Source organism: Rhopalosiphum padi, chromosome 3 (genome assembly GCF_020882245.1).
Source record: "Rhopalosiphum padi isolate XX-2018 chromosome 3, ASM2088224v1, whole genome shotgun sequence".
Lineage (NCBI taxonomy): Eukaryota > Metazoa > Arthropoda > Insecta > Hemiptera > Aphididae > Rhopalosiphum > Rhopalosiphum padi.
Window position 1 is genome coordinate 3,474,713 of NC_083599.1, and position 25,641 is coordinate 3,500,353.

The 25,641-nt window shown below is 26.2% G+C and overlaps 1 protein-coding gene across 2 annotated transcripts in view; it reads right to left on the reverse strand.

Annotated features, from left to right (window-relative positions):
* Nucleotides 1-1,999: 1,999 nt before the first annotated feature.
* LOC132926516 (scavenger receptor class B member 1-like) overlaps nucleotides 2,000-25,641 on the reverse strand; it is a 46,002-nt gene continuing 22,360 nt past the window's right edge. For both annotated transcript variants that reach the window (XM_060990881.1, XM_060990880.1), the window contains 9 exons: nucleotides 15,046-15,137; nucleotides 10,793-10,956; nucleotides 7,535-7,676; nucleotides 5,757-5,957; nucleotides 5,201-5,438; nucleotides 4,959-5,117; nucleotides 3,322-3,440; nucleotides 3,105-3,230; nucleotides 2,000-2,405 (listed from right to left, as the gene is read on the reverse strand). In XM_060990881.1, the coding sequence (XP_060846864.1) occupies nucleotides 2,202-2,405; nucleotides 3,105-3,230; nucleotides 3,322-3,440; nucleotides 4,959-5,117; nucleotides 5,201-5,438; nucleotides 5,757-5,957; nucleotides 7,535-7,676; nucleotides 10,793-10,956; nucleotides 15,046-15,137 (1,445 nt within the window). In that variant the 3' untranslated portion in view covers nucleotides 2,000-2,201. The remainder of the gene's footprint in view (nucleotides 2,406-3,104; nucleotides 3,231-3,321; nucleotides 3,441-4,958; nucleotides 5,118-5,200; nucleotides 5,439-5,756; nucleotides 5,958-7,534; nucleotides 7,677-10,792; nucleotides 10,957-15,045; nucleotides 15,138-25,641) is intronic.

Here is a 25,641-nt window from a genome sequence, read left to right on the forward strand (position 1 = left end):
AGGTGTTGAATAACTTATATATTGGTATACACTATATACACTTATAACATATTATTAATAATTTAGTAATTTAAAGTACTATAAAATTACAATAATAATTATTTGTTTAAATAACTATAATAACTTATAATCAAGGCTGTGAATTTAATGCACTTAATTAAAAACTATTAAATATGCATGCATGTAACATGTATGCACTAAAAACTGACAAAATATGCTTAAAAATATTATGTTCTCATTTTTCAAAAATATTTTTTAAAAAAAACTATTAAAATTTAACTTTTATTCTTATTTTTTCATTATAATTTTTTATTAGATTTATAATTAAACGAATCAACGCGAATATGAATAATACTTGAACGCAGGCACGACGCACATTGGTCATTAATATGGATTGCACTAAACTAAAAATGATTGTCTAACGATTTTCGTCATCCGCGCGTTATGTACGTTAATATCAGTAAATTAATTTAATCTCAACTTCAATAGTACCTACAATTGTCAATAATATACCTTAAATACCTGACTAGAAATAGAATAGTAAAAAAAAAAAGCATTTACACAAGAAATCATTAAAACATGCCTTTATATACCCTAACTCCCCATCAAATATGCAAAATAAGATTTGGTATTTGAACAATAAATAAGTCAAAACAAATTTTGGCCGAATCCATTTTATGTTTAGCGAAAAATAAACATGCAAATGCATTAAATTCACAGCCTTGGAGTTATAATATTATTCTTTGGTACCTACTAACGATAAAACAAATACCATAGGTTAGGTTAGGTAAAATTTGATGTATTACCTAGTATAATAAATTATTATCGTAGGCGTATATATTTTTATATTTATAGTTTATACAATATATTTTAATGTCACTAAAATCACCCCTCTGTAATGTCATGCCGGCAATTATTTTCATCCACAATATGTTTTACAAAACTTGTAAAGTTGTAAATATACCATTGTTTAATTAGTTAAATATATTTTTAAAATAAAGTTACGAAAATAGTGTCTCAGACGGAAATTTCGTGTGCACCTCTTTATTGAGTACCTACCTATGTCACTGTAATGGATGTGTTAAATTTGTAAAAATTCAACGACATATTATTAATTGTACCTGTATGAAAAACGTTTTTGAGTGGAACTCTTTATTTCTAAGAATATTTTATAATTTGTTTATATCATTTTTGTTGGTAATTATTTTTTTACTTACAAAATAATAACTAAAACCGTTAAACAAAAAAAAAAATCGTTATTTTTCACTGAAATCTTTATCAAGGTTGCAGAACTTTAAAAAGCTTTTAAAAAAAATTGTGACCACGTATTTTTTTTAATATTATTAAAGTACTTCAAGTAAAACTTAGTAGGAATCATTTTCAATTTCATTTTCAAGCTTTTTAATGAAGCATAATAATATAACATTAATATAAAATAAATAATATTATAACTAGCTGAACCCCGTGCACTTCGTTGCCCATACAAAATGCGTCGTTGTGAAATTTGGTTGTATATCATTCATTAAAAATAATCGCACAGCTCTAAGACTGATCACTATACAGATCAGTAGGTAACGTATTATTTTATTTTGATGCCGTATCTCGAGTTTTTACTACTGATTGACCAGATTTCTATTAAATCAAATAGATTATCTATGATTATCTAGTTAATTTGTTTTCAACAATGTTCCTATTCGTTGTAGCCTATCGGTGACCGTTTATCAAGAGATATTAGAAATCTTTAGAATACATTGTCATAATCAATAAATACAAAAAAAACGTTATTTAATGTACCTAAGTAAAGTTACTTACCTCAAATCAGAAATTATTTTAAATATAGACGAAACAATTGTAATCAACCTTCTCAAATATTCAAATATTGTTGTTTAATATTATAATAATATAATATTTTATAATCAAAATTATGTTTACTAATTAATTATTTTGTTTACTTAATATAGGTACCTGTATAGTAAAATTATTTTAATAACATACAATATTATGTTTATGGTGAAAAAGATGATTTTTATTAGGTATAACAAATTGTCAGAACATATTTATGAGTAAACACGGTTGACAAAATATAATGAACATAAAATGATAAGAAATAAAATTTAAATACTTAAAACTATGTGTATAAATAAATTATATAAAAATAAAATTTTGATATTGTCTTTGTTGATAGGTGTCTACAAAATGTATTAACTAATTGACGGCAAGAGATCCAAAGAACTATACGAGTATAGAGGTTTTTTATAACCAAATACTGCATCAAATATCGATTTTCCGATCATTGCCAAACCGGCTATCATCATGAGGATGCTCCCGATCGATTGTGTGTACGGCAAAACGATAACAGTAAAATACATTAGCGTTGTAATGTACCAAGGTAAACCCACTTGATTCTGAAAAATAATAATTTTTATTTTAATGAGTCTTATATATCTATATAATTATAATAATTAATAATATTTTAATAAACATTTTTTATTACTATTTAAAGTACGTCTAAAAGCGAATATAAATTGAAAAAAAAATGCAAAAATTAATGATGAAAATTGGGTTAAAAAACATTAAAAAATGTGTAACATAGGTATATTTATAAACCAAATATCTGCAATAGAATATCTAAAGAAAAAAAGTACTTTCATTAAAAATATTTTACCTATTACTTACTACAAGTATTTCAATGAACAATATATTATAATAATTTATTTTTTAAGTTATAGTGTATTGAATATCGAATTTGATGTATACAATTAACTCTTAACATTTTGTTACTTACAAAAAAAAAAATTCCCTATTTGTAGAGATATTTCAATAATTATTGAGTTCAATGAGAGTATAATATTGAACAATTTAAATATTAATAATTTAAACTACCTATCTATTTAAATAAAAATAGTTCTGTGGAAAGGAGACTACCAGAAAATATATTAAAAACCATTAATACATTTAAATTTGTGTATGCAAAATATTACAGAACAAGACGACCTAATGATTTTCTATAGCAATTATTATTATCCATGTATTATAATATATTTATGTATTTTAAGTAACAAAACCTATTTGATATTATTACAGAATGACATCAGATTACTTACATATTCAGCCCAAAACATTGGTATTGTCATATTACTGAATTTATCGATGTTTGAAAATCCACTAGTGGGATGCATGACTAGATTGCTTTGGCTACGAGCTCTACTTTCGACTGGAACTCCTGTCAACTGTTTTAAAATATATTTTATACTAAGATCCAAGTCTTGATTTAAATACAAAAAAAAAAAATTGTTAAGTCTATAGATTCTAGGTACATACCGGTTCGACGATTAAGTACGAGCCATGATTTGCTTCATTAGGTTTTAATCCCGATAATGATTTTAGTAGTGCTTGATCACCATTGAGGAAGTGAGGAAATGAAGCTGCAATAGGGAAATCTGCAAAACAAAAAACATTTCCACGTTTTTTAAACAAATATTTGTGTTTTTTAAATATAATGTAAGCGTCTTTTTTTTAATTTTATTGTAGCTATATTTTATAATTTTGATAATATTAAGCTATACCAAATTGTAGTTTGTGTTATACAATTATTTGCTAAGTTAATTTTGTTTAATACAAAACACGGATTAGAATTAATCTAAAGCTAGATGGAATTAGATTTAATCAAAACTAATTTAAAATAACCGTAAAAATGTATAATTCAACATTCATTCAAATTGTCGTGATTCCAACAGGTACTTAATTATATATTGTATTTTGGAATATTGTAAAATGGAACGATAAATTAAAAATTATAATTATTATATATAAATTTACTTTCATTGTAGTAAAATATACATAAATATAAGAAATATATAGCTTTAAATTAAAATTTTTTCCTACGGTATTAATACTATTTTTAACAAATATGTACCCTACGTATAAATAGTAGGTATGTTTTGATAGTTAAACAATTTTACCGTTTAAAACGTTTAAATAGCTTTGAACGTATTTATATAAAATTAACAAATGTATTTGAAAAAGAGAAATTGATCAATCCATACAATATATTATTATGGTATGATTATTTTGAAATTTACTCACCCTTTTGAAATCATGACGATATTGCATAATACAATGTAAATTAGCAATAATAATGCTTAGAAAAAGATAAATGTCAATTATTGTGACTTATCGTTAAAATCATTTGTCAAATAAAAAATAATACCTAATTCGACACTATACCCTTACAAACAATGTTACAGTGTCAAAGTTTATAATTTTTAATTTTACGTCTTTCTACTAAACACTATTATCCACGCCTGTTGATTAATTTATGTAATTAGTGTGCGGTGTGCTAAAAACGAAAGCCAGTAAAATTACATATATACTATTGGTGCTTGTATAATGGTATGATGAAAATCAGTAGGTAAGATAGAATATTTATACAAATTATAATTATTGTTTATTGTAATCAGTATTACTCTGCATTTCATATTACACATACCGCCATATAGCTATAATATACTCTAAATATTCAAAACTGAATATTTTAATTAATATTTATACATATATATATATGTTTATAATTATTTTTTCTCTGTGGCTATGACAACACGCGTTAATCAAAAATTTATTGTTAAGGCTCACATGGTGTTTTGATTCATTTAATGAGAAGTTTCATGACGAAATTAAACCGTGAATAATATTGCCAAGCCCCGGATGGGTGAATTCATTCGCTGTTTCAACACCAGAGAATGGGATTATAGTTATAACTTACTTGTTAAGACCTAAAGCAAGCTGCGCTGTTAAATATGGCTAATAAAAATGACTATCAACAAATAATTTCATTTGTTTGATAAGTATATATTATGTGTCCATTTAACGATAAATTATTTATTATGAGGAGATAATACGAGAATTTGTAATTTGTAATTTTTTTGTTTGATTTTAATATAATATTTTTAATTACATACCATAATAACACGGTGATACGTCAGAGAGTCCAGAAAGAAGAGGAGTTGATTTTGGATTATGAAAACAGTCTTCTAGGCTTGGATCGGTTTGTGGATGAGAAAAGACATTATTCGGGAGAATAAACTTGTACATTGTCATGCCCGATTTGGTCACCTCGTCTAAACAAAAAAAAAAAAAATATATATATAAATTTTAAAACTATTGACTACCAAGTAAACGTGTTAAGATTTTCAGCACGTACTCTTATATTTTAGTGGTGTCACTCGGCACATGGTTTTTCTCAGGTACTTCAATGTGTCATTTTTTGATACAAACTGATGGTATGTAACACCTTCAGAAGAACCTTGTACACTGTCGCACTTAGGATCATCCCAAATTCCAAGATTAGATTTACCATGGTACTTATCTACTGTGAAAAACCTTCGCCCGTTTTCCGGACCCATGAATACGGTAACTTCATCCGTAAATTTGTTATAAATCTAAAAACATTTAAGAATATAGAAGTTTTTAACATCTAACTTGGTATGTATAAGGAAATTTCTTATAATAATCTTAAAAAAAAAAATAGGTAACTATACTATCTATAATACTATTAAAAATTAAAAATAATAATTTATATAATTCTACGATTTTGTTTTAATTATTATTCATGTAATCATGTACCACGAATATAATTATTAAACATATAATAGTATATATCATTCTATTATATATAATTTAAATATCATCTATTGAATGCACTAATTTATTTTGGTTTTTTTGAAAGTATTAATTGAAAACGTTGATAAATTAATTACCTGGTATAATATACCCATATTCTCTTCAGGAACTAAACCGGGCATCATGGTTTTTGCTTTTTGGACTAACGGGTCAGTTAAATTCCATAAACAGTCATTAATAGATGTCTTGATAAACATTTTCGTGTCCAACATGTCCATCATTAATTTGAAACCATACTTAGTAAAATAAGAAGCATCCCATAAATATGATGCCATTCCCTGTGTAAAAAAATAAAAAATAAAATGAATATCAGGTAAACGTATCGTAATCATTAGTATAAACGCAATACACAAACATTTTTTGTTAATGTAATATTAAGATATAATAATAATGTAATATAATGATATTATATATTTATGTAATTGTCATAACAAAGGTAGTTGACCATTAAAAGTTATGAATATTATTCACTTTATCAAACTCAAACTCGAAAATTATTTTTTTATAAATATTTAGTTTTTAAAACTATTAATTAAGCAACCATTACAAAGTTATAAGGAAATTATTTTAGTTTTTATTAGATAATAATTTAATACTTATTTTTTTTACACGCAAAATGTTATTAAAACATTATATTTATGATAGAGTTAGAATTTTCAGACAGAATTATAAAAGTAGTTATGTTTGCCTGAAAAATAATTGTAGTTTTATAATATATGTATTTAATGCCTAATCGTATTAAATTGGATTAATTAAGTAACACAAAAAACATTTCTGTATGCATATATTTATAAACTTAAAAATACAAATCATTGAAACTTAATTTATAAAATGCATTATTCATATTAATTAAGATAAATAACATAGATAAAATCATCATTATAATATTAATATAAACGTTGCATTTTAGAATAAATCAAAATGTGCTAAGATTTTTCTCTAAAATTAAAATTATGACTCATTAAGGTTTTCTACAGAAAAATATTATTGGCTCGGAGATCCAAGGTTCTTGTAATTTTGAAATAGAATCCTAAGTTGAAAATCATCTATTATTTAGTTTTTAAAATCATTGATATTTATACTACTTGTGTTATTGACTATTAAAATATGGAATATCTTAACCATATTTTTAGAAAAATAATGTTTTTACACTTTAGAAGTAAGAATTAAATTACGAAAGAAGAGTATGTTGTGAAGTATTAATTTTTATTAATTAATTTAAAATACATTGTTACAACATAAACATATATTGTGTTGAAATAATTAAATTAATAATAATAATTTAATTTTCGAGTATTACCTATATCGAATTACAAACTAAGCATTTTCAAAGATAAAGAAAAAATATGAGTGTAATAATATTTTATTTGTTATCAATCATAAAAAATAAATCAATGTTATCCATATTTTAATGTTGGAAACCAATACATTAATATAGAAAGCCGATGCTCTTGTTGATGCGTTCAATTTCGAACTTTAACCTCCGAACTGACAATACAATAATAATAATAATAATAATAATAATAAAGTATTTGTACTAAGCCTCATCGTAACCAACGCAAAATACTACTGATTTAATTTGATTCATTTCGTGTGACATTATTACAATCATTATTTCGAGTTAACATATAAACCGTGATATTATTTTATAATTAATTAATAAGCAATTTTCGTGTTGTTTCTGAATATCGCGTTTATTGATGGTTATACGAAGCTTCGCATCCTATATTTTGTAATCGACGTAATTATAATTAGCTTTAATATTCGATGTAAGCAATTGTGTTTATTGCTATTACAATAATATTACACGTTACACGTTATCAGTTTTTCATAATATTATGTTCGTTATACGTACCAACGCGGCAAAGTTGGGTAGTATTAAATTAGCGTCCAAACTGATGTTTGTCATTTCTGGCAAGAACACGGCTGTTCTCGTGGCCACATAAGTCATCGTGCCGTTGTCGTTGAATCTAACATCGCTGTGTCGTAATAATTCTCTGGAAGCAAATCACATAAAAAATATCCTGTAAACGTCAGTGTATAAATAACGAATTAGCAACAAATCATTTTTAGATAGGAATATACATTTAACGGTTACACGTACACGTGTATAATATTATACGCACACACAAAATTATATAATAGTGTTAACACTTATCGGAAATCAAAATAATCCACATCGACACATACCTAACTAACTATAACTGACGCATCAACAATTTAAACGATTTTTATTATTGTAAAGATAGTTGATTATAATATTATCGTGCGCAAATGCGCAATTATATATAAAACAGCGTATACAAGGAACTGGGCCGTCGACCGTTTTAAAAATAAATAAATAAATTTACGCGGACATAATTGTTTAGATTAATTAAGTATTTGTTATTGTATCTCGTATACTATGAGTGTGATTAAAAAATTAATTTATAAATATACGATAATAATCTGTTACCAGTCATTAAAATAGCATTCGTATATATTTTTTTATACGTTAGGATGTGAAAATATGTATAAAAAATATTCATGTTTAATTTATATTATACCATAAAAATGTATTCTTCATTTAAAATTAAAATTGGCCAACAAATGACGGAAATTATCGCAATTCCTAACGAATGATATGATTTCCTTACCGTATAAAAATGATTATTATATTTACTAAGGATTATTATTATTGCTTAATAAATTATCAAAATTGTCGGTAATATACAATACATATTATGTAATGTAAAAATATAAATATTTATCACACGTATTCACCAAAACTACTTATTCGATTATCTTGATTTTTTTTTTAAACGAAAGAGTTCAACGTGGAGCTGGTTTTAGGCCTATTTTTAATTCTACAATTTGATGAAAAATCGAGTTATTCATTTTTTAAATAAACGGCGAATACACCCATAAAGATATTTTTTTTTTTTATCAATTATTAGTTTATTATAAGAAATTAGTGTTTAGTGAATAGTTGATGTAGTACCTATAACAGTACAGTACTTTTTCATTGTTTTTGGTTCAGAGTATTGAAACTTTATGAGTCTTTGGTTTTTGGTCCAGAATGAAAACGAATTCAAATTTGGGTCGTTCAACAAATATAAAAAATAAAATAAAATAATTGTAAGAAAACGGTGCTGTTAAATGGTCAAAAAAAGCAACGCTGGACGGTACAGCTATTTATAAAGTTGATATGTCGGAAATGAACTAAATGAGAAAACCAAAAATATTATTTATTCACACGCGTGTTACGCTAAATGTTAATTTAAATGTTTTTTTTTTTTTTAACTTAAATGTTCTAAACGCATTAGACAACTAAATCTAACTTGGATGCAACGATGTTTTTGTACGGGAAACGAAGTGTAAGGAGATAGCTAGCATTTTAATGACTAATTAATAATTCAATGAAGATCTTAATAAAAAAATAATAATAATAATAAAGCCCTGCGAAAATGCTAATAATATTATTAAATATCAATATGTATTCGTAGGATATGTTTATACACAAGTATAAATGTATTACAACAGTGTTTGTGAGACTGGTTTAAGGCATTAACACGTACAAGATACAAATTTACTAAGTCGGAAAGAAGTTCATCGGCGAACGTGTGTGATGCAGTCGTTGTGGAACAAAACAGTAATAGGGTTTGTATTTTAACTGTGTGTGTGTGTGTGTGTGTGTTTTATTTTACACGGTTGAAGTATCTGTTGTAGATATTATATAGGTACACCTATATAACTGTTTACTAATAGATCTCGATAAATAGAAAATTTATAATAAAGATAAATACATCTAAAAAACATATCAACTGCGTCCTAATAATAGTAAATTGTAAAAAAAAAAAAGAAAAGAAAACTAAAACTAAAAATTCGTTTTGCCGAATGCATAATATTATAGGTATTGTTATTTGTTTGCCAATACATAGATAGGTTTTAACATTGTTCAAGGGCTTCAAGTCTATAAATAAAAAATAAAACTGTTCAAAAGAAATTTGAGTTTACATTCAATATTTTATTTGTTTTCAAACCTACGATGAATATAAATACTAATAAAAAAAAAAAAGAATATATTTATATTCATTATTTAGTATCTACTAAATACGTTCAATGACAGCGTGTAGGCACAAGTATATAACCTACCTAATAGTGCCAATAAAGATACCTGCGCCAATAGAGTAATAAGATGTCTATTTGACTTTGAATGTTACCACTGCATTGTCTTCGTGGGTAAAACGTTACGACTCAGACGTTTGTGTAGTATTTAACATATTTTGTTTTACTATCGATTGTTATTTGTTTTATAAATTGTCGGTACATACACACTATACACAATACCATTGATATTAATATTTCAACTACTCGTGTATTGCATATTGCTGTTACAATGTGTAGGTATATATATATATATATACAAATTATTAATTCCGTATTGTTAAAATGTCGTTAGACGGCAGCTAGACAAACAAATCTATTAGACGGCCGAAAATATTATGTAAGTAAATCAATTATTGTAAAGTGGTCACTGGTACTGCACCACAATGGTTCGAAGTCATAAAATTAATTCTTTATTGCTATAATAGTACAGCTGCAATATGATTTTATTGATTAATAATTATTTTAATCAGCCGATTGCCGGTGTTCGTTATTTTTACGAATCAACTAAAATAATAAACGAATACATATTGAAATATAGAAAACATTAAAATGTAGGTACTGATTTATTAGAAGATGCGTAATTCGACCAATGTCGTAAGAGACCATAATATTATTATTTTATTAATCGTAAGATTTTCAAATGTTAACACAATATTATAACACACTTATTCGATTTTATTTTATTAGTTTCATTTGAATAATTCGATTTAAAATACATAAACCGAAATACGAGAATCGTTTAGTTTTTATTTGACATGCATATTATTATGTTTGACACTATAATAATATTCATATATGCATGCTATATGACGTATCTATACGGTATTATTGAAACAATCGTTGTTTTTTTTCGAAAATTTCAAATTTCTCTCTTTCTCGATTAAAAAATTAATAAATAATATGCTACCTACATTTGTTACCAATTGTAAAATTGAATAATTTTCTAATAGATATTATTGCTTACCTGAATACTATAGGGCCGATTTCGTTTAACTCCAGTTTACTATCGATTCCGTTTTCAAATCGCTCACTGTTTGTTACATTAAATAGGTACACTCTAAGCAAAACTTCATCGGGAGGATTCTTCCACCATTCATATGCTGGCAGACCACGAACCATTTTCAGTCTCTAAAAAATCAAAAATACAAAATAAAATAAAGTAATATTTTGACCATAGATTACATTTACTAATAGAAAACATATTAATAATATAATAATATCATCATAGAAAAAAAAATGAACCCACATACAGCAAGCACAAATAAATACTAAATTGTAAAAAAAAAATAGTTCCTTTGTAGCTATTATTCATAATTTTAAGTAAAAGAGTTAATGTAAAAGTTTTTTTTAACATAAATTGTCAGAATATAATTTCGAATATTTACATAAGTTAAGTAGGATTATTAAATCGTTAATAAGAATTATTTTGGTTTTAAGAGTACGTAATGTAGACGTCTTTCAGGAGAGATTCGTAAATAAATAATTCAATATTTCATTCAAAATATTTTTATATAATATACGAATGAGCTCACGTTAGAAAACATTTAAAATTTCTAGAACCATTGACCCGACTCATCACTCTTTGCCACTATCAAACCATCAAATCCATAATTTCTGATAACTTACTCGACAAATTCTAGTAAATATAATCTATAATTATCTCTAAAAATCTCTTCCAATAGAAAATAACCACTGCAGTCTAGGATTACCTTAAGTAATAATTAAAAGAAGACATATTGTGGTGTTTTTTATACATACGTATTTTACCACGTGTTTGAAAAGTTTTAGTACATTGCGATGAATATTTAATAGTTTCAGAATAAGATTCATGAAAGTGCGTTCATTCTAGTTACAACGATTACAATTATTAATTTAAATAATATAATTGTTTCTATACTGATATTAATGTTAATTTAAATAATTCAAATTGTTATTGTTTTCGAATCAAATAAGTGGGTAAGTACATCTAGCTCATCTAGCTATATATTAATATACTAAATTATAGTTATACCTATAAACGTAATATAAGTAATACAGGAAGGTACGTAAATAAAAAATATGAAATGATTAAAATATCATACAGATAATGATCTATGTCTATAAAATAAATATTCCGAGTTAATAATATAATTAAATGCATTTTTCACTATTATAGCCGTATTAATAATGATTTAGTAAAAAAATAATTATTAATAAATTTAATAATGGACATGCTGTTTGAATATCAATACTTAACTATGGAGAAAAATAATCTTATTAATTTATTTTATTTTACATAGCTCATACTGTTTAATGTTTGTAGTAGGTAACTTTATTATTTAATACAGGTCGCTATATTTTGATTTTAAAATTACCATAGTATATAGATACATATTAATATACTACCGTACAAATTTCAAAATTATTTATGACGTATATAAAGGACGAATTTTTTGCCGTACAATCATAAAAATTATTTTGTAAACCATTTGATATGTTTTTTTTTGTACACATTATTACCATGATGATTTTTTAGTATTTACAGTAGTTATCTTGTGTATTATTTATAACCACGCGAATACATGATTGAAATAAATACAATTCAATCGAATGACTAAAGGTAACTTTTCTGACTAATCAGAATAGATTTTTAGATAAACTTTGAAATATCAACCTGTGCATAAATGTGTCCTTGGAACAATATCTATTGTAACCTTAGGTAAATGTTTTGTATTCCGACACAGGACAAACCGACGACGAATGACATAATTTGTATGAGTGAATTGGAGTAGTTATTATAGTGGAGTTTAACACGGAATGTCTTTTAATGTAGTTTGGCAAGTTCGTTGACTTTCGGTATATGCGTATATAGATCGTGTAGTATAGTATGTGATGGTATAGTGATATATATTATCATCACGAAGTACGGACCTAAGACTGAAAATAACGTTGTTTTAGTTTGATTTGATATATATCATATCATATTATATTGTGCGATAAACAGCGACACGATTACAACAAATGATTGTTGTACGTTGTTAACTATATAGGTACTGCGTGTATGCGTATATTAATACATTGTATTGTCTTACAATAAAAATATTATTAAGACGTTCGTTTTATATGATCACTGAGAATAACGTTTTATTGGCAGACATGTATAAGAGTATATATTGTAGTAAGAATAGCTAGGTATATATATATATATAATATGCATATTGTATACACCGACAATTAAAAAACAATAAAAAAATCAAATCAAATCAAATCAAATTTAACAAGGCTATACCTATACAGTACACGCGCGTGCACTATATAATATTATATACTATATATAGTAAAGTGTACGCCTAAAAGAGCTAAACGTCGCTATGTCTGTGCGTATCATATGTGTGTGTGTGTGTATAATGCGCTTGTCATTAAAATGAGTTGCACAATAGTATAATATTATTATAACGGCTGAATAATATTCCAGTTTAGCCGATCTAATATAATAGCAAGAGAGTTAGAGTTGTAGTAGTCGTATAACTATAATATATATATATATATATGATAAAGTAGTAAAAGGTAATAGTATTGGCGGTGGTATAATAGCAGTACCGAATTAACAAGACACCTGTGGGCAATACAGGTTTTCTTTGGATAAAAAAATAAATGAATATGTGTATAGATAGTATAATAGTATATTATATAGAAAAGAAAGACATTCGGTTACACGGATGTATTCTCGAGACATCTTCGATGGATTATCAGTGGGCCGTTAACGCGTCTTATAGGCCTTACATCGACTGTCGTATAACTTTATATAAATGCATATTTTATTACGGTTTGATTCACACGGGACGTGTATCGCGTTAAAGTGCATGCAATATATTCTGAACACGCCACGCTGTCTGCTGCAGCGTGTTCCGAAGTGGACACCAGCTGAGTCGGATTTTCGTATGGGACGACTGCTATATATATAATATAACATATTATAGCGGTACGTACAAGCGTGTGTATATATACGTATAGTAAATAATATGAGTATCAAACTGATTGAGATCCTACACGTCTCTAATCTCCTATGGGCGTATTCTTCGAATACGAAATTAATGCACGTCCATTAAAACAGTGAAAATGGTTGTCGGAAGATCGAATAACAAGAAAATATTGTAAATTGTGGTGTTCCTAAAAAAAGCACGCTACTTAAATTAATGCACGGTACGCCAAAACCTCAGATATAAAATATATACGATCCGCGGAAGAAATATACTATAGTGGAGCACTATATAATAATATGTATATAAGTGAGGAATGTTATAAAAATTTATTTAGAAATCATTAGAAATTTTATTTTCTCAATTATAAATTTGTATTTTTTTTTAGACAATTTTTTGTTTCGGTTAGCTCCGATCATCACATTATTTATAGTTATAATTTAAAATATAGAGTATTTCGTGGACAGTACTGGAAAGCTATAAAAATAATCAAATTTTTAATATTCTTACGTTATAGGTTTCAGTTTATTCGTGTTTTCCACAAAGTTAACATAAGAAAATGGTCCAATAATAAGTGGCCCACCTTTAGCTTATACTGTTTATAGAAATAAATATAAATCATACATTTGCACTAAGTTTATTTTTTAAATATCTTTTCCCATTAGTTATTAGGTTCTCTGCAATATTCAAAATGCTATATAAATGATTACATCTCTAAGACTCTTTAATTGCAACTAAATTTGTGGATTTTCAATTTTTGTAATAAGTAAAATGTATAATGTATGTGTTGCTGTACTTGTAAAATAAAATAGTCTTTTGAGTACTTATTGCGTTAAAATAGTGTATTTTTTAAATTTAAATTTTATTCCACCGATAATCGTAATAGGTGCTCACTAAATATCCATATTCACCATGTAAATAATTATAGTTTTTTCCACAGATATTATTTTTACATTTATGTGAAAAAATAAATAAAAATGACCTTCCAAAAAAGTCTGTAAATTAGTAGTTTATTTTCTTTAAAATACAAACATGGTGTTGTTAAACATCGATACGTCGAGTATTTAGTGAAAAAATCAATATTATGTGACCAAATATTGTTAAAGATAATATATCAGTAATATTTTTTTCCGTAAGCAATAAATTAATATTTTGGTTTGGTATGTTTACAATTAGTGTCTACTTATATGACTATACAGGTAATGCGTGTATTTATCTAATATTCTAAAATATTACAAAATAACTAATAAGTACTTACCTCATTCATTAATATGTTAAATGGTGTGTATACTATTGTAATACTACCCACGAGGAATAATACTAATGCTGAGAATATGTAGAACGAGTTTCCTGAAAACAAAATAAATATTTTAATATTAGTAAATCGAAAACAAGTGTTCTGTTTAAATACTAATAGAAGTCATTGACATTTCTTTTGAAGTATGTGCGGTTGCAGTTGAAGAGAAAACTGCGTGTATAACCCAACAAATTATTTTAACAATAGTATTTATGTCATCTAACTAAAAAAGCTCGGATTATACTCTCGGACATATAGGTAGGTACTTCATAAAGTCACTATATTATTTTAAAAAATTAATATAAATTTCGACATTTTTGTACTCGTATTGAAATGCATATTATGTTTAAGTTATTTAATACTTTTTTATCATTTTTAAAATTAAGAATCAAATAGAAATACGTTCTAAGTTTTTACATAAAAGTGAATATTTCGTACATATTTTGTTTTATTGTAATTTTTGTTAATTATTGAAATAAAAATATTATAGCTTATATACGCTAATTTATAAATAAATTTATAAATTTAAATTAAATATTTTACAAGTGAAGTATACGTATTATAATATTTCGCATTTGGTTTACTCGGAACTTTCAAGTTTAAAGTAAATGAAAAAATTCGTATTATTGAAAATTTCGAATTGATCGTGATTATTTATTATTAGATAGTTAAAAGGAATTTTTTGTCTGGAGTAACGAGAATCATGTGGCACTCCTGTGAAGTGCTTTCTAAATTTAATTATTCTCGTCATTTATTTACGTATAATCAAAACTACTTTTTGTACCTTTTTACGTATAAAATCGACAATAAAGTTTCCACTCTGGTGAGCCTCCCTTCTTACGTTATTCATGTTGTTATTTTTGTTACCAAATTTACTTATTGTATATTAATATTACAGATTGTAAAATACATACTCTTTTGTTTAAATGAAAAAAGAATATTGAAAATAAATTGTAATTATTATTCATTTATACTAATAATAATAAAATGAATCGCAAGAATTCCGTGTTATCAAGGTTTGATTTGCTGTCTACAATTCTATTGTGTAACATAAACCATTACATTATGTAAATTATAACAAAGTAAATTAATTTATGTGCATTAGAACAATTTTAATGACAAATGTCGGTAATTAATCTGTTTAAGTTATGCCATTTGTCAATGAACGATGACGTCTTCTATCATCGGTTCTATCACGTCGTCATGTTTTAAAAATATATAGTTACATGTTACCGTATTTACCTTAGTATTACGTATTTATTTGTAAATACTAAATAGAATGTAAATATTACGTAGGTAATAATAATAAAAAAAAAAGATAAAATCATAGTTGAAAATTACTTGAAATGCATATTTTTCTTTTGCACAACTATATATTTATACGAAAGTATAAGGCAGTTAATATTATTATGTACTTTTTTTTACGAGATTTATCATATTTTTTACTTTGTTGCCCAAACGAGTATAATAATATTTTATTTCATTAAATAAAATTTACATTCAACATTATCATATAATATAACATAATCCGCATAGGAGTATGGTACGTTAATTTAAATTTATTGTTTTTAAAATAAGTAAAGGCAATCGGGTTTTTTTAAATTTTAATTCACGATTCTTAAAGATGAACTCTAATCCTCCAAAATAAGAGAACACAATTTTTAATAAGTATTATTGTATTACAATAATATCTGAAATCAGATTTATATTGAACTTAATCGAGACCACATACTATAAGTTTTCCAACTTAAAGAACTGTACTACCTTTTTTCTGGTCATATTTTGGTCGTCTCGTTAATATTTTCATAAAGAGTAATGTAAAATGTGAAATTTATTAATAAAATATGAACTATATTTATCTATATGAATTAATCAATGAAAAACGTTATTTACAATAAACGCGCGTTGGCGACTAAAATTATTTTATGTCATATTTCAATTCGTTTTTTGTAGTTATTTTTAGTTTTTCTATTGCAGCATTATGCGTAAATTTAGGTTATATTTTTTACTACAGATATTGATACTTAATATCTCCATGTTTTCAATCAAAAATTCTTTCGGTTTATGAACGGTTAATCAATTTAGAATATTAGCTAAATAAAAAATTTACAATTTCTATTTTTAGTAATTCATTATATATTATATACTGTATGCGCCAGTGCCAAACAAATTATTGCGTTTAAAAGTCGAGCTAGATTTATAAATTAAGTTTTTTTTGTAGATCCACAGTTACTTTGCACTAATTACCTAAAATTTTTCCAAAAACTACAAGTAAATATATAAAAAAAATATCTTATCAATAGCACGTAATGCAACATATTCCTTCAACTAATCAAAAAACTAATAACTAATTTTCCAAATAATATTTATTTATGTCATATTTATGAGTTTTTTATGTGAAGCTAGAGAAGAGGGAGTCAAATAACTCAAAAAATTGGGTAAGAATTACCGCAATAAGGCTTCAATTTTGATCATTTTCAATATCAAAAGAGATGTTGTTAGCTTATTAAAGAGTGATGATATTATATTGGAAATATATAATTTATAAGACAGATAGTTTTTTGATTAAAATATTATTATACATAAATACTTGTATAATTTAAGTGTATATTTTGTACGAACTCGTAGGGGTAAAGAGCGATTTTTTTATACACATTACAAAAAAAAAAAAAAAAAAAAAATAATAAGTATAAGTGTTACAGGCCTCCAAAAATGTGGTTCTTGTTACACGTTACACCTATTTCTCCTATACTCTCCAACAAAAATCTACAGTAAAAAACCAAATTGATAATAAAAATAATCACGATAGGTACTTAAAGAAAAAATGTTTTTAGGCTTATAAAAAAATAAATACAAATCACGTTAAGTTTCTCGTATCGGGAAAAATGTATAATGATAGGACGGTTAGTAAGATAGTGAGCATATATTATATAATTATAGGTGACTTTTAGATGGACAAATTACCTATTATTATGTAACATTGAATTTTTAATAGAATAAATATTTCCACAAAAAAAAAACCTCATCAATGGATTAGAATAGTTATTTTTTTTTTAAGAAATCTTAACTTTTTCAGTGCCTATTTATGATATTATTAGATAATAGTTAGTATGTCGGTATCCGCCATTTTAACGATATTATTATAAACATTACAAACGCGTAAAACGTATGTAATTAAAATATTTATACGCGTATGAACATGTATTATTATTACAACTTATAAGCATTATTAGAAAAAAAAAATAAAATTATATTCAGCCTGTGATTTGCCCTTGGGCTAACATTTGTGTCGACGTTTCTTAATTATTTTTCACAAGACGATTCCTATTTTAAAATCCCCTGCAATTGAGATGGATTACGGGCGCTCCTACACGACATTATACTATGCGCGGTGCCTGCGTATATATGCATAGACCCGGCCTAATGGTTAACCCGTAGCCGTTGGCCGCCGTACACTAATGATTCATCAATTTAATGTCGACTATTATAATATTCGTATACATTATTGAAATGGGTCGTCTATAAATTATAGATTTCACGAAAGTTATATAATCCCATGTAAAAACGTTTTCAATTATCACCGATTGTGGCTTGGAATTTGAACTTTTGAACTGATTACAATATATTATTATTGGATTATGGTGAAACTTCGTGGTTTTGAATAAGTTACAAATAAAGACCGTTCTCGGGATGCACGGTTTAGAATAAACGCAAACAAAAAAAAAACTAATAAAACTAATAAGTAATAATAATTATAATAATAAAAACTCTATAACACTGAGAAATAAACAAATAAAGGGAAATAAATCTTAAAATAGTCGAATTAGTCGAAGGAAAATTGCACTACTTGAATAATGTTTTTTTATTATAAATGTCAGTAAATAGTAATTAGTAAAAGCTCCTTTCAGTACCTGAAATTATTATTATAAAATCCAAAAATATCTTCGGCTATTTTGTTAACCTCTTCGTGCATGTAGGTATCATATGATACCGCAACTAATTTAAACCGCTTATAAAGCAGCTGTTAAATATTTTTGATCCATTTGTGCATAAAGATATCATATGATACACTTGATAACAACCGTCTCATAATATTCGTTCCTATGTTCATACTATATGAGAATTTTTAGTCACATGTGTGATAACCTCCTGTATTGATAATACGCAAAATATACCGACAAAACTGTTGTTATATCTCATCGTTAAAATATTTTAGCTACATCAAAAAATATTTTTTAGGTTTGTTTTTGTATAAGGTACACGTAAAAGTACATGTAAGAGTCAATTTTGATCGTTAACATCTATTATTGTTAGGTAATATACTCGGTATCATTTGATACAACTGTGCATAATTGGTACCTACAACTATACTAACAAAAACTATTACCTAGGTAATATTACATTTGTTTTTATTTTAGTAATAATAAATGGAGAAGTTGAAAGACGATGAAATTGAGTTATTCTTGGACTTTGAAATACCAAGTGACTCAGAAGTCAGCTTTTGTGATAGTGAAGACGATGATAGTGATGCTGAGAATAATAAAAACATAAATGATGACCAGGAAGATAATATTGAAAAATTAAATTTATTGCCTCAATATATTAACTTCTTAGGGGATATGGACAATGATATAAGGTTTGAAAATAATAATCCATCTAATGAGCCTGATGGCTTTGTAATAATCGACGAAAATGATGTACATGATTTTGATAGTTTTTTTAATAACATAATACTCCAAACACAAACAGATAGTAATGTTAGCAAACAAACTATACCAAAATCTGATGTTGCTACTCAAAACAATTTAGTCTCACCCACACAAACATCTAACCAAATTCTAAATCCTATAGCCACTCAGTCACTAACAAATAAAAAAATAAAAACTCCATCAACCGATTCTAAAAGTAAAACTAAGTTTAAAAAATCTACTTTACTAAAAATTAACAATAATAAACATAATTGTTTACCTGTCAAGAAAAAAAATACAAAACAGACAAAATGGTTTCCTGGTAGGGATAATAATCATACAAACTCCATACCTACTTTTACTGGCAATAAATTAATTAACCATTATTAATTAATAATAAATTGTCATGCGAATATCACACTAATATTTTCAATCGATTATAAAGTGTTTTAAAAATAATTACAAATATTGTATTTAATATAAATTCTAGGTCGAGCGGAAGCTTAGGTCTGCCGTGGTTCTTTATGCAATCATTAAGAGTGGTGTATCACGACTGTGCACTTTTCCATTTTTACATGATAAAATCTCAACACGATAGCGTGGCAAATTATTTATATATCATATACGTACACCATACTAAATATTATAATTAATTTTTCACAATATGTACTAAGAATAATATAATTATTTAGTTATTTTTTGGTAACTGCTGTATGTTGTGTAACTAAGTTAAAATATAATATTATGTAATTACAACAATAAATTCATGAAATTTAAATTTCATAAAATTCTCTTTAAATGTTTGACTGTATTATATCTGTAATGTGGGTTGATAAGAAATTGCAGTAAAACAGTAACGTGCAGATGATTGATAAATCACAATTTGCAATGTTATTGCGTCATTAAAGTAATAATAATAATTATATTATTAAGTTCTAGTATAACCTATTACAAAATAAATGTAGGTATTATTGTTTATTTAAACAAAAAAAAAAAAAAAAAATGTTAACAAAACAATTTTTAATCAAGCCAACATAATATGTTAATATGTTATGCATATGGCCAATTTTAAAATTCACAAATTGTGTATTTAATATAATATTATATTATGAACATTGCGATGAGTACCTATAATTAATGTGTACCATTTCGTATATAATTAATTTGGCGTGTAATCGTGTTATGGTTTTATTAGTATTATATACATTTATTTACGCCTGAAAAGGTAGTCTTACGAATTACATTAACAAACTATGTAAAAATACATTAATAAATATATATCTAATGGTAATATTTTATCAGTTAACAAGGAATCAGTACGAATTTGAGTTATGATTTACATACCGTGTCGTACTTCAGTAAACGGCATAAAAGAGTCTTACTGATTGGTAATGTTTTTTATTTACTTATCATGTAAGTCGATAAAGCACGATAAAATAAGTAATAGGTACATTATTTTAAATATGAATTAGTCGTTTTATAAAAAAAAACACATAAAAATTAACACTTATATATTACTATAACTTTTATGACAATAAATTGTGTTTTTATATTTTATACATAAGACAATAAATTGAAATTTAGTCTTTAGTTCTGTAAACTATGTCAAGTTTATAAACATATTCGATTATGTCGAACTTCAAGTTACAGTGTCTTGTAATAATAATCTATTATAGGTAAGTAATGCTCGGGGTCAACGGCAGTGCTATGATGTAATAATTTCCAGTTGCTTAGTGAAATGGAAATTTAACGGAGTTTTATGAAAAAAAAAAAAAATAGCATAATATGTTAAGTGCCCTTGACCAGTTGACCAACTTGATGGAGTATTCCAAAAAGAGATGAACAAAATATACTGGTAATTGTATAAAATCGTTATAATATTAGCTGCGTAGTGCTCGATTGTAGTGGGAGGTACTATAAGTACTTTTCATTATTGATAGTGATTTCTAATGAATCATATGGATCGTTAAACAAGTTCGTTCTTTTTGCAAATTACGTTTGAAAGTATCTTCTATAGTTGGACGTAATTTTGGGATAGGTAATAAATATGAATTTATATTACTTGTATTATGTCATCATTACTCATTGAATTAATTAATAAAACTGATGTATAACTTCATATATTTGCATTGATCATTGTTATTCATTGTTATAATAATAGCGTGCGTTTTATCTATTATCAGATCGCAATTTTTTTATTTAAAAATCCGATATAGGTACTTCTTACTGATAATATTATGATTGATAAGTAGATACGTATCTAATTTAATATAATATTATAAACAACTTGCACAAAGATCGTTATTTTTCCAATAAAAATTATTTGTAAAAAAAACGTGAAGAAAGTTATATACGCGTTAAAATTAACGTAACGAATTTTGAAATTTAGATAAAATGTATTTAAAAGATAGTACACGTATTTAATTTCCAGTTTTATCTTTAGATATTAGTAGGTTCCTTCGGAATGTCCTGGATAACTATAGTTCCTGTTCCAAGGCAGTGTTGAACTGTTAAAGGAAGTTTTTACACGAGCCGTCAATTAATCACACATTTTGGCGTGGGTGTTATTGTTAAATATTTTTTCAATCGTTATTTCGTCGTTTGTAAAGTTAAAGGTCATCCAATCTCACCTTCAATCGTAAAAATTACAAGTTTAATAACACACTATTACTGTGTTATTAATAAACAAAATATCAAATAGACACGATAGGGATATCACGTGAGCACGATTTTTGAATCAAAATATGCGGGGAAATTTTGGGAACATCATATTAAATTGTTGATTATTTATTTTATGCGTAGTTTAGTGTGAATATTATATACCAGGATGTAATGTTGTTTTTACATTTTATGATTTTAATGAGTTTATATGTAATAAATAATAATTTAAATCGTACCCACGCAAAACGAAGACAATACCAAAATTATTGGTTTCTTGAAAGTATATTGATTTTATTTACCTTAAAATTTGTATATGAATATACATTTTTAACGAATAAAAAACGAATCATCATACTATAATATTTGTTTTTTAACAGATTGATGCGCTTAGTGGACATGAGTTTTTTTATGTGTAAACTAACGAAACAGCAAGCAAATTAATGCAGAATTTGAGCAATTTTCCAAATATTATGTATTTCCAAATTATTATGTTTTAATCAGATAAATTAATTTGTCCATATAGAAACTGAAATGTATACGTACACGATAAATACCTACATCAATATTACACTATTATTTAATATGACGCAATTATGTATTGAGACTTTCCCTCGTGTTAAAAAGATAAGATAACTATTGTGGTAAAGACTAAGACTGTATATGACGTGTTGTAATTTAGGTTCAAAATAGTTTTGCAATTCTAAGTAATGCGTCAAATATAATTATCTTAATGATAATGCTGGCACTCCTAAATGATACAGCAAATATTATGTTTAATAACAATTGTGTTATCGATTTTTGATTAACTATTTCAATGTTTATAAGCTTTACTATTATAATGTTCTCACGTTCTTTCAAATCAATAAAACAAGGTCGAAACCATCTTAAGGAACTTTGCTAATTTTAACAACTTAAGCTGTGAACATGGCAAGTAATTATGACTTCAAAGATTACACCTGTAGTTGATTTTAATTTCAAAGAAACGCTGACGAATTTAGTATGCTTAGTATTGTAAAGTTTTGAATTGTATTATTATAGGCATCTTAAACCGCGGTAGGCACGAACACAGTGAGATGAGGTGCAGAATGGGGCACCCTCAATCGGTCACGTTTTATAATGATTTTTAGACTCACGTCTGCAGTGTTCCACCCACGTGTCATTATTCGAATTTCAAAAAATATCTGATTTCAAAAATCATTTCTGAAGCTCATTACAGACCACTTGATAATATCGATATTGTCAAAAATAAAACGACTATTCGAATATTATATTATTTATATTAAAACATATACAAATTTGTATGTATGTAAACTAATACACATACGACTACACTCTATGCGTAGTCATTGCTCATGCAGTGGTTTATATTGTAGGAACGCTAATGTTGTTAACGAGTCTATTATAGTAAAATATAAACAATAATTACCTATAGCTTTAAAATGTGATGCGTTATGCATAGTAATTGAAGTTTCTAAAACGATTATATTATGTTATATCGATAAATTATGTATGATAAATACAAACAAAAATGTTGTACATTATACTCCATATATTGTGAAACATAACGCTAGACAATTGAATTCGTTTAATAATATAATTAAAACTATACTTACAACTAACGTTATCCTCCGCGATATTATAATATTATATTCAAAAATATCGACAACGGTAAATAAGTGACCAAAATGACGAAAGTCGGAAAGTCGATAGGTACTTAAATAATTAGTCAGCCATTCAAATGATTCTGATAGTATTCGCAGCCCGTTTAGTCACGCAAATTTGATTTCTTTTGCAATGTACGTGTATTGTATTTGTAAAGGCGTATTATGTGTTTTAGTCATCGTCAATAAAGTATAGTGTCTAATCGACTAACGTGTACACATTTGCAATTAAATATTGTACACGAATAATATACCCATTACCCGAACATTGTGTAAACCAAAAATCAAAACATTTATGCCTATATAGGTACAGCTAGTATACAATATATTCATTGTACACTTTACTGATGTGATTATTGTGATTCAAAAACTACATCAGTTATTCCCATTCATGAAAAAAAAACTTAAATATTATTTTATGACAGGTGTAGTATAATAGAAACGTTTGAGGTTATAACATCGGCAGAGCTGAGTTTTGGCGTTTGCAGGTAGCTTTTTTTTTATTATGGCACGTCTATGTTTTTAAATATCAATGTTAATTTTACTCCTCAGAATCAATAGTGTTTGTAATTTATTTTATTACGAAAGTATATTATTTTATGTTTGTTGTACGATTGAATATTGAAAATGTATTTTTTTTTTTTTAAATTTAACTGAAAAAATCAGTGTTTCCATTTGAACATACCTAATACAGGTACCTACTTCTATTGCCCCTTAACCAACGTATCGTTGAGTCAGGCCTAAATATCAGCGTGTATAAGTTCAACGAATTGTCGAAATAAATCTTGAGATCCTTAGAAAGGGGCATTGTATCCTATAATTATATTCAAAGCATAATGGAGACTTGAATTCGTCGTCGCACGATTTTTTTCGATCATTTTAAAACCGCGCGTGCTTCACTCATCAAATGTATTGTAATGAAGAGTAATTTTTTGTACTGCTTATTTCTGCTCAAAGAAAAAATATTGTCTTTGTTGTTTTTATAGCTACATTAAAACCACTAGCCGTCGTGAGTTCACCTGAATCTGATTGCCCTTAACCTATATGATCTAATAACGAAATAGCGTACACGTTCTGCAGCAGTGCATAGACCCGAATCAAGGTGAATTACTTTTTCTCCCCGTAAAAACCAGTGGCACTTTCTTTGAATAAATGTCTGGCGCACAGTGCGGTCACACTTTTAATCGTAATACGCACACGCGATTGACTTTATTGCGATTAAATTATTATTGAAAAAAATTGAATCAACAGAAATAAAATAAATTCACTTATGTATATATTAAAAAAATCATCTTTGCCTATTGTTTTTCGGATTTTCGAGAATCGTCAAAAATTGTTGTATTTGTTGTTTTATTTGCTTGTTCATCCGTAGGTTTATTTACAATTTATAAAATATTTATCTTCAATGGTTATTCTATATTTAATTATATATTCAAATTTAAAATGTATACCTTGACCTAATAATGTAATAATGCAATATTTTTTACGATTTTTATCCCTATAAAATATATGTTTTCGTATAATATTTGGCTCGTAAATTGTTATAA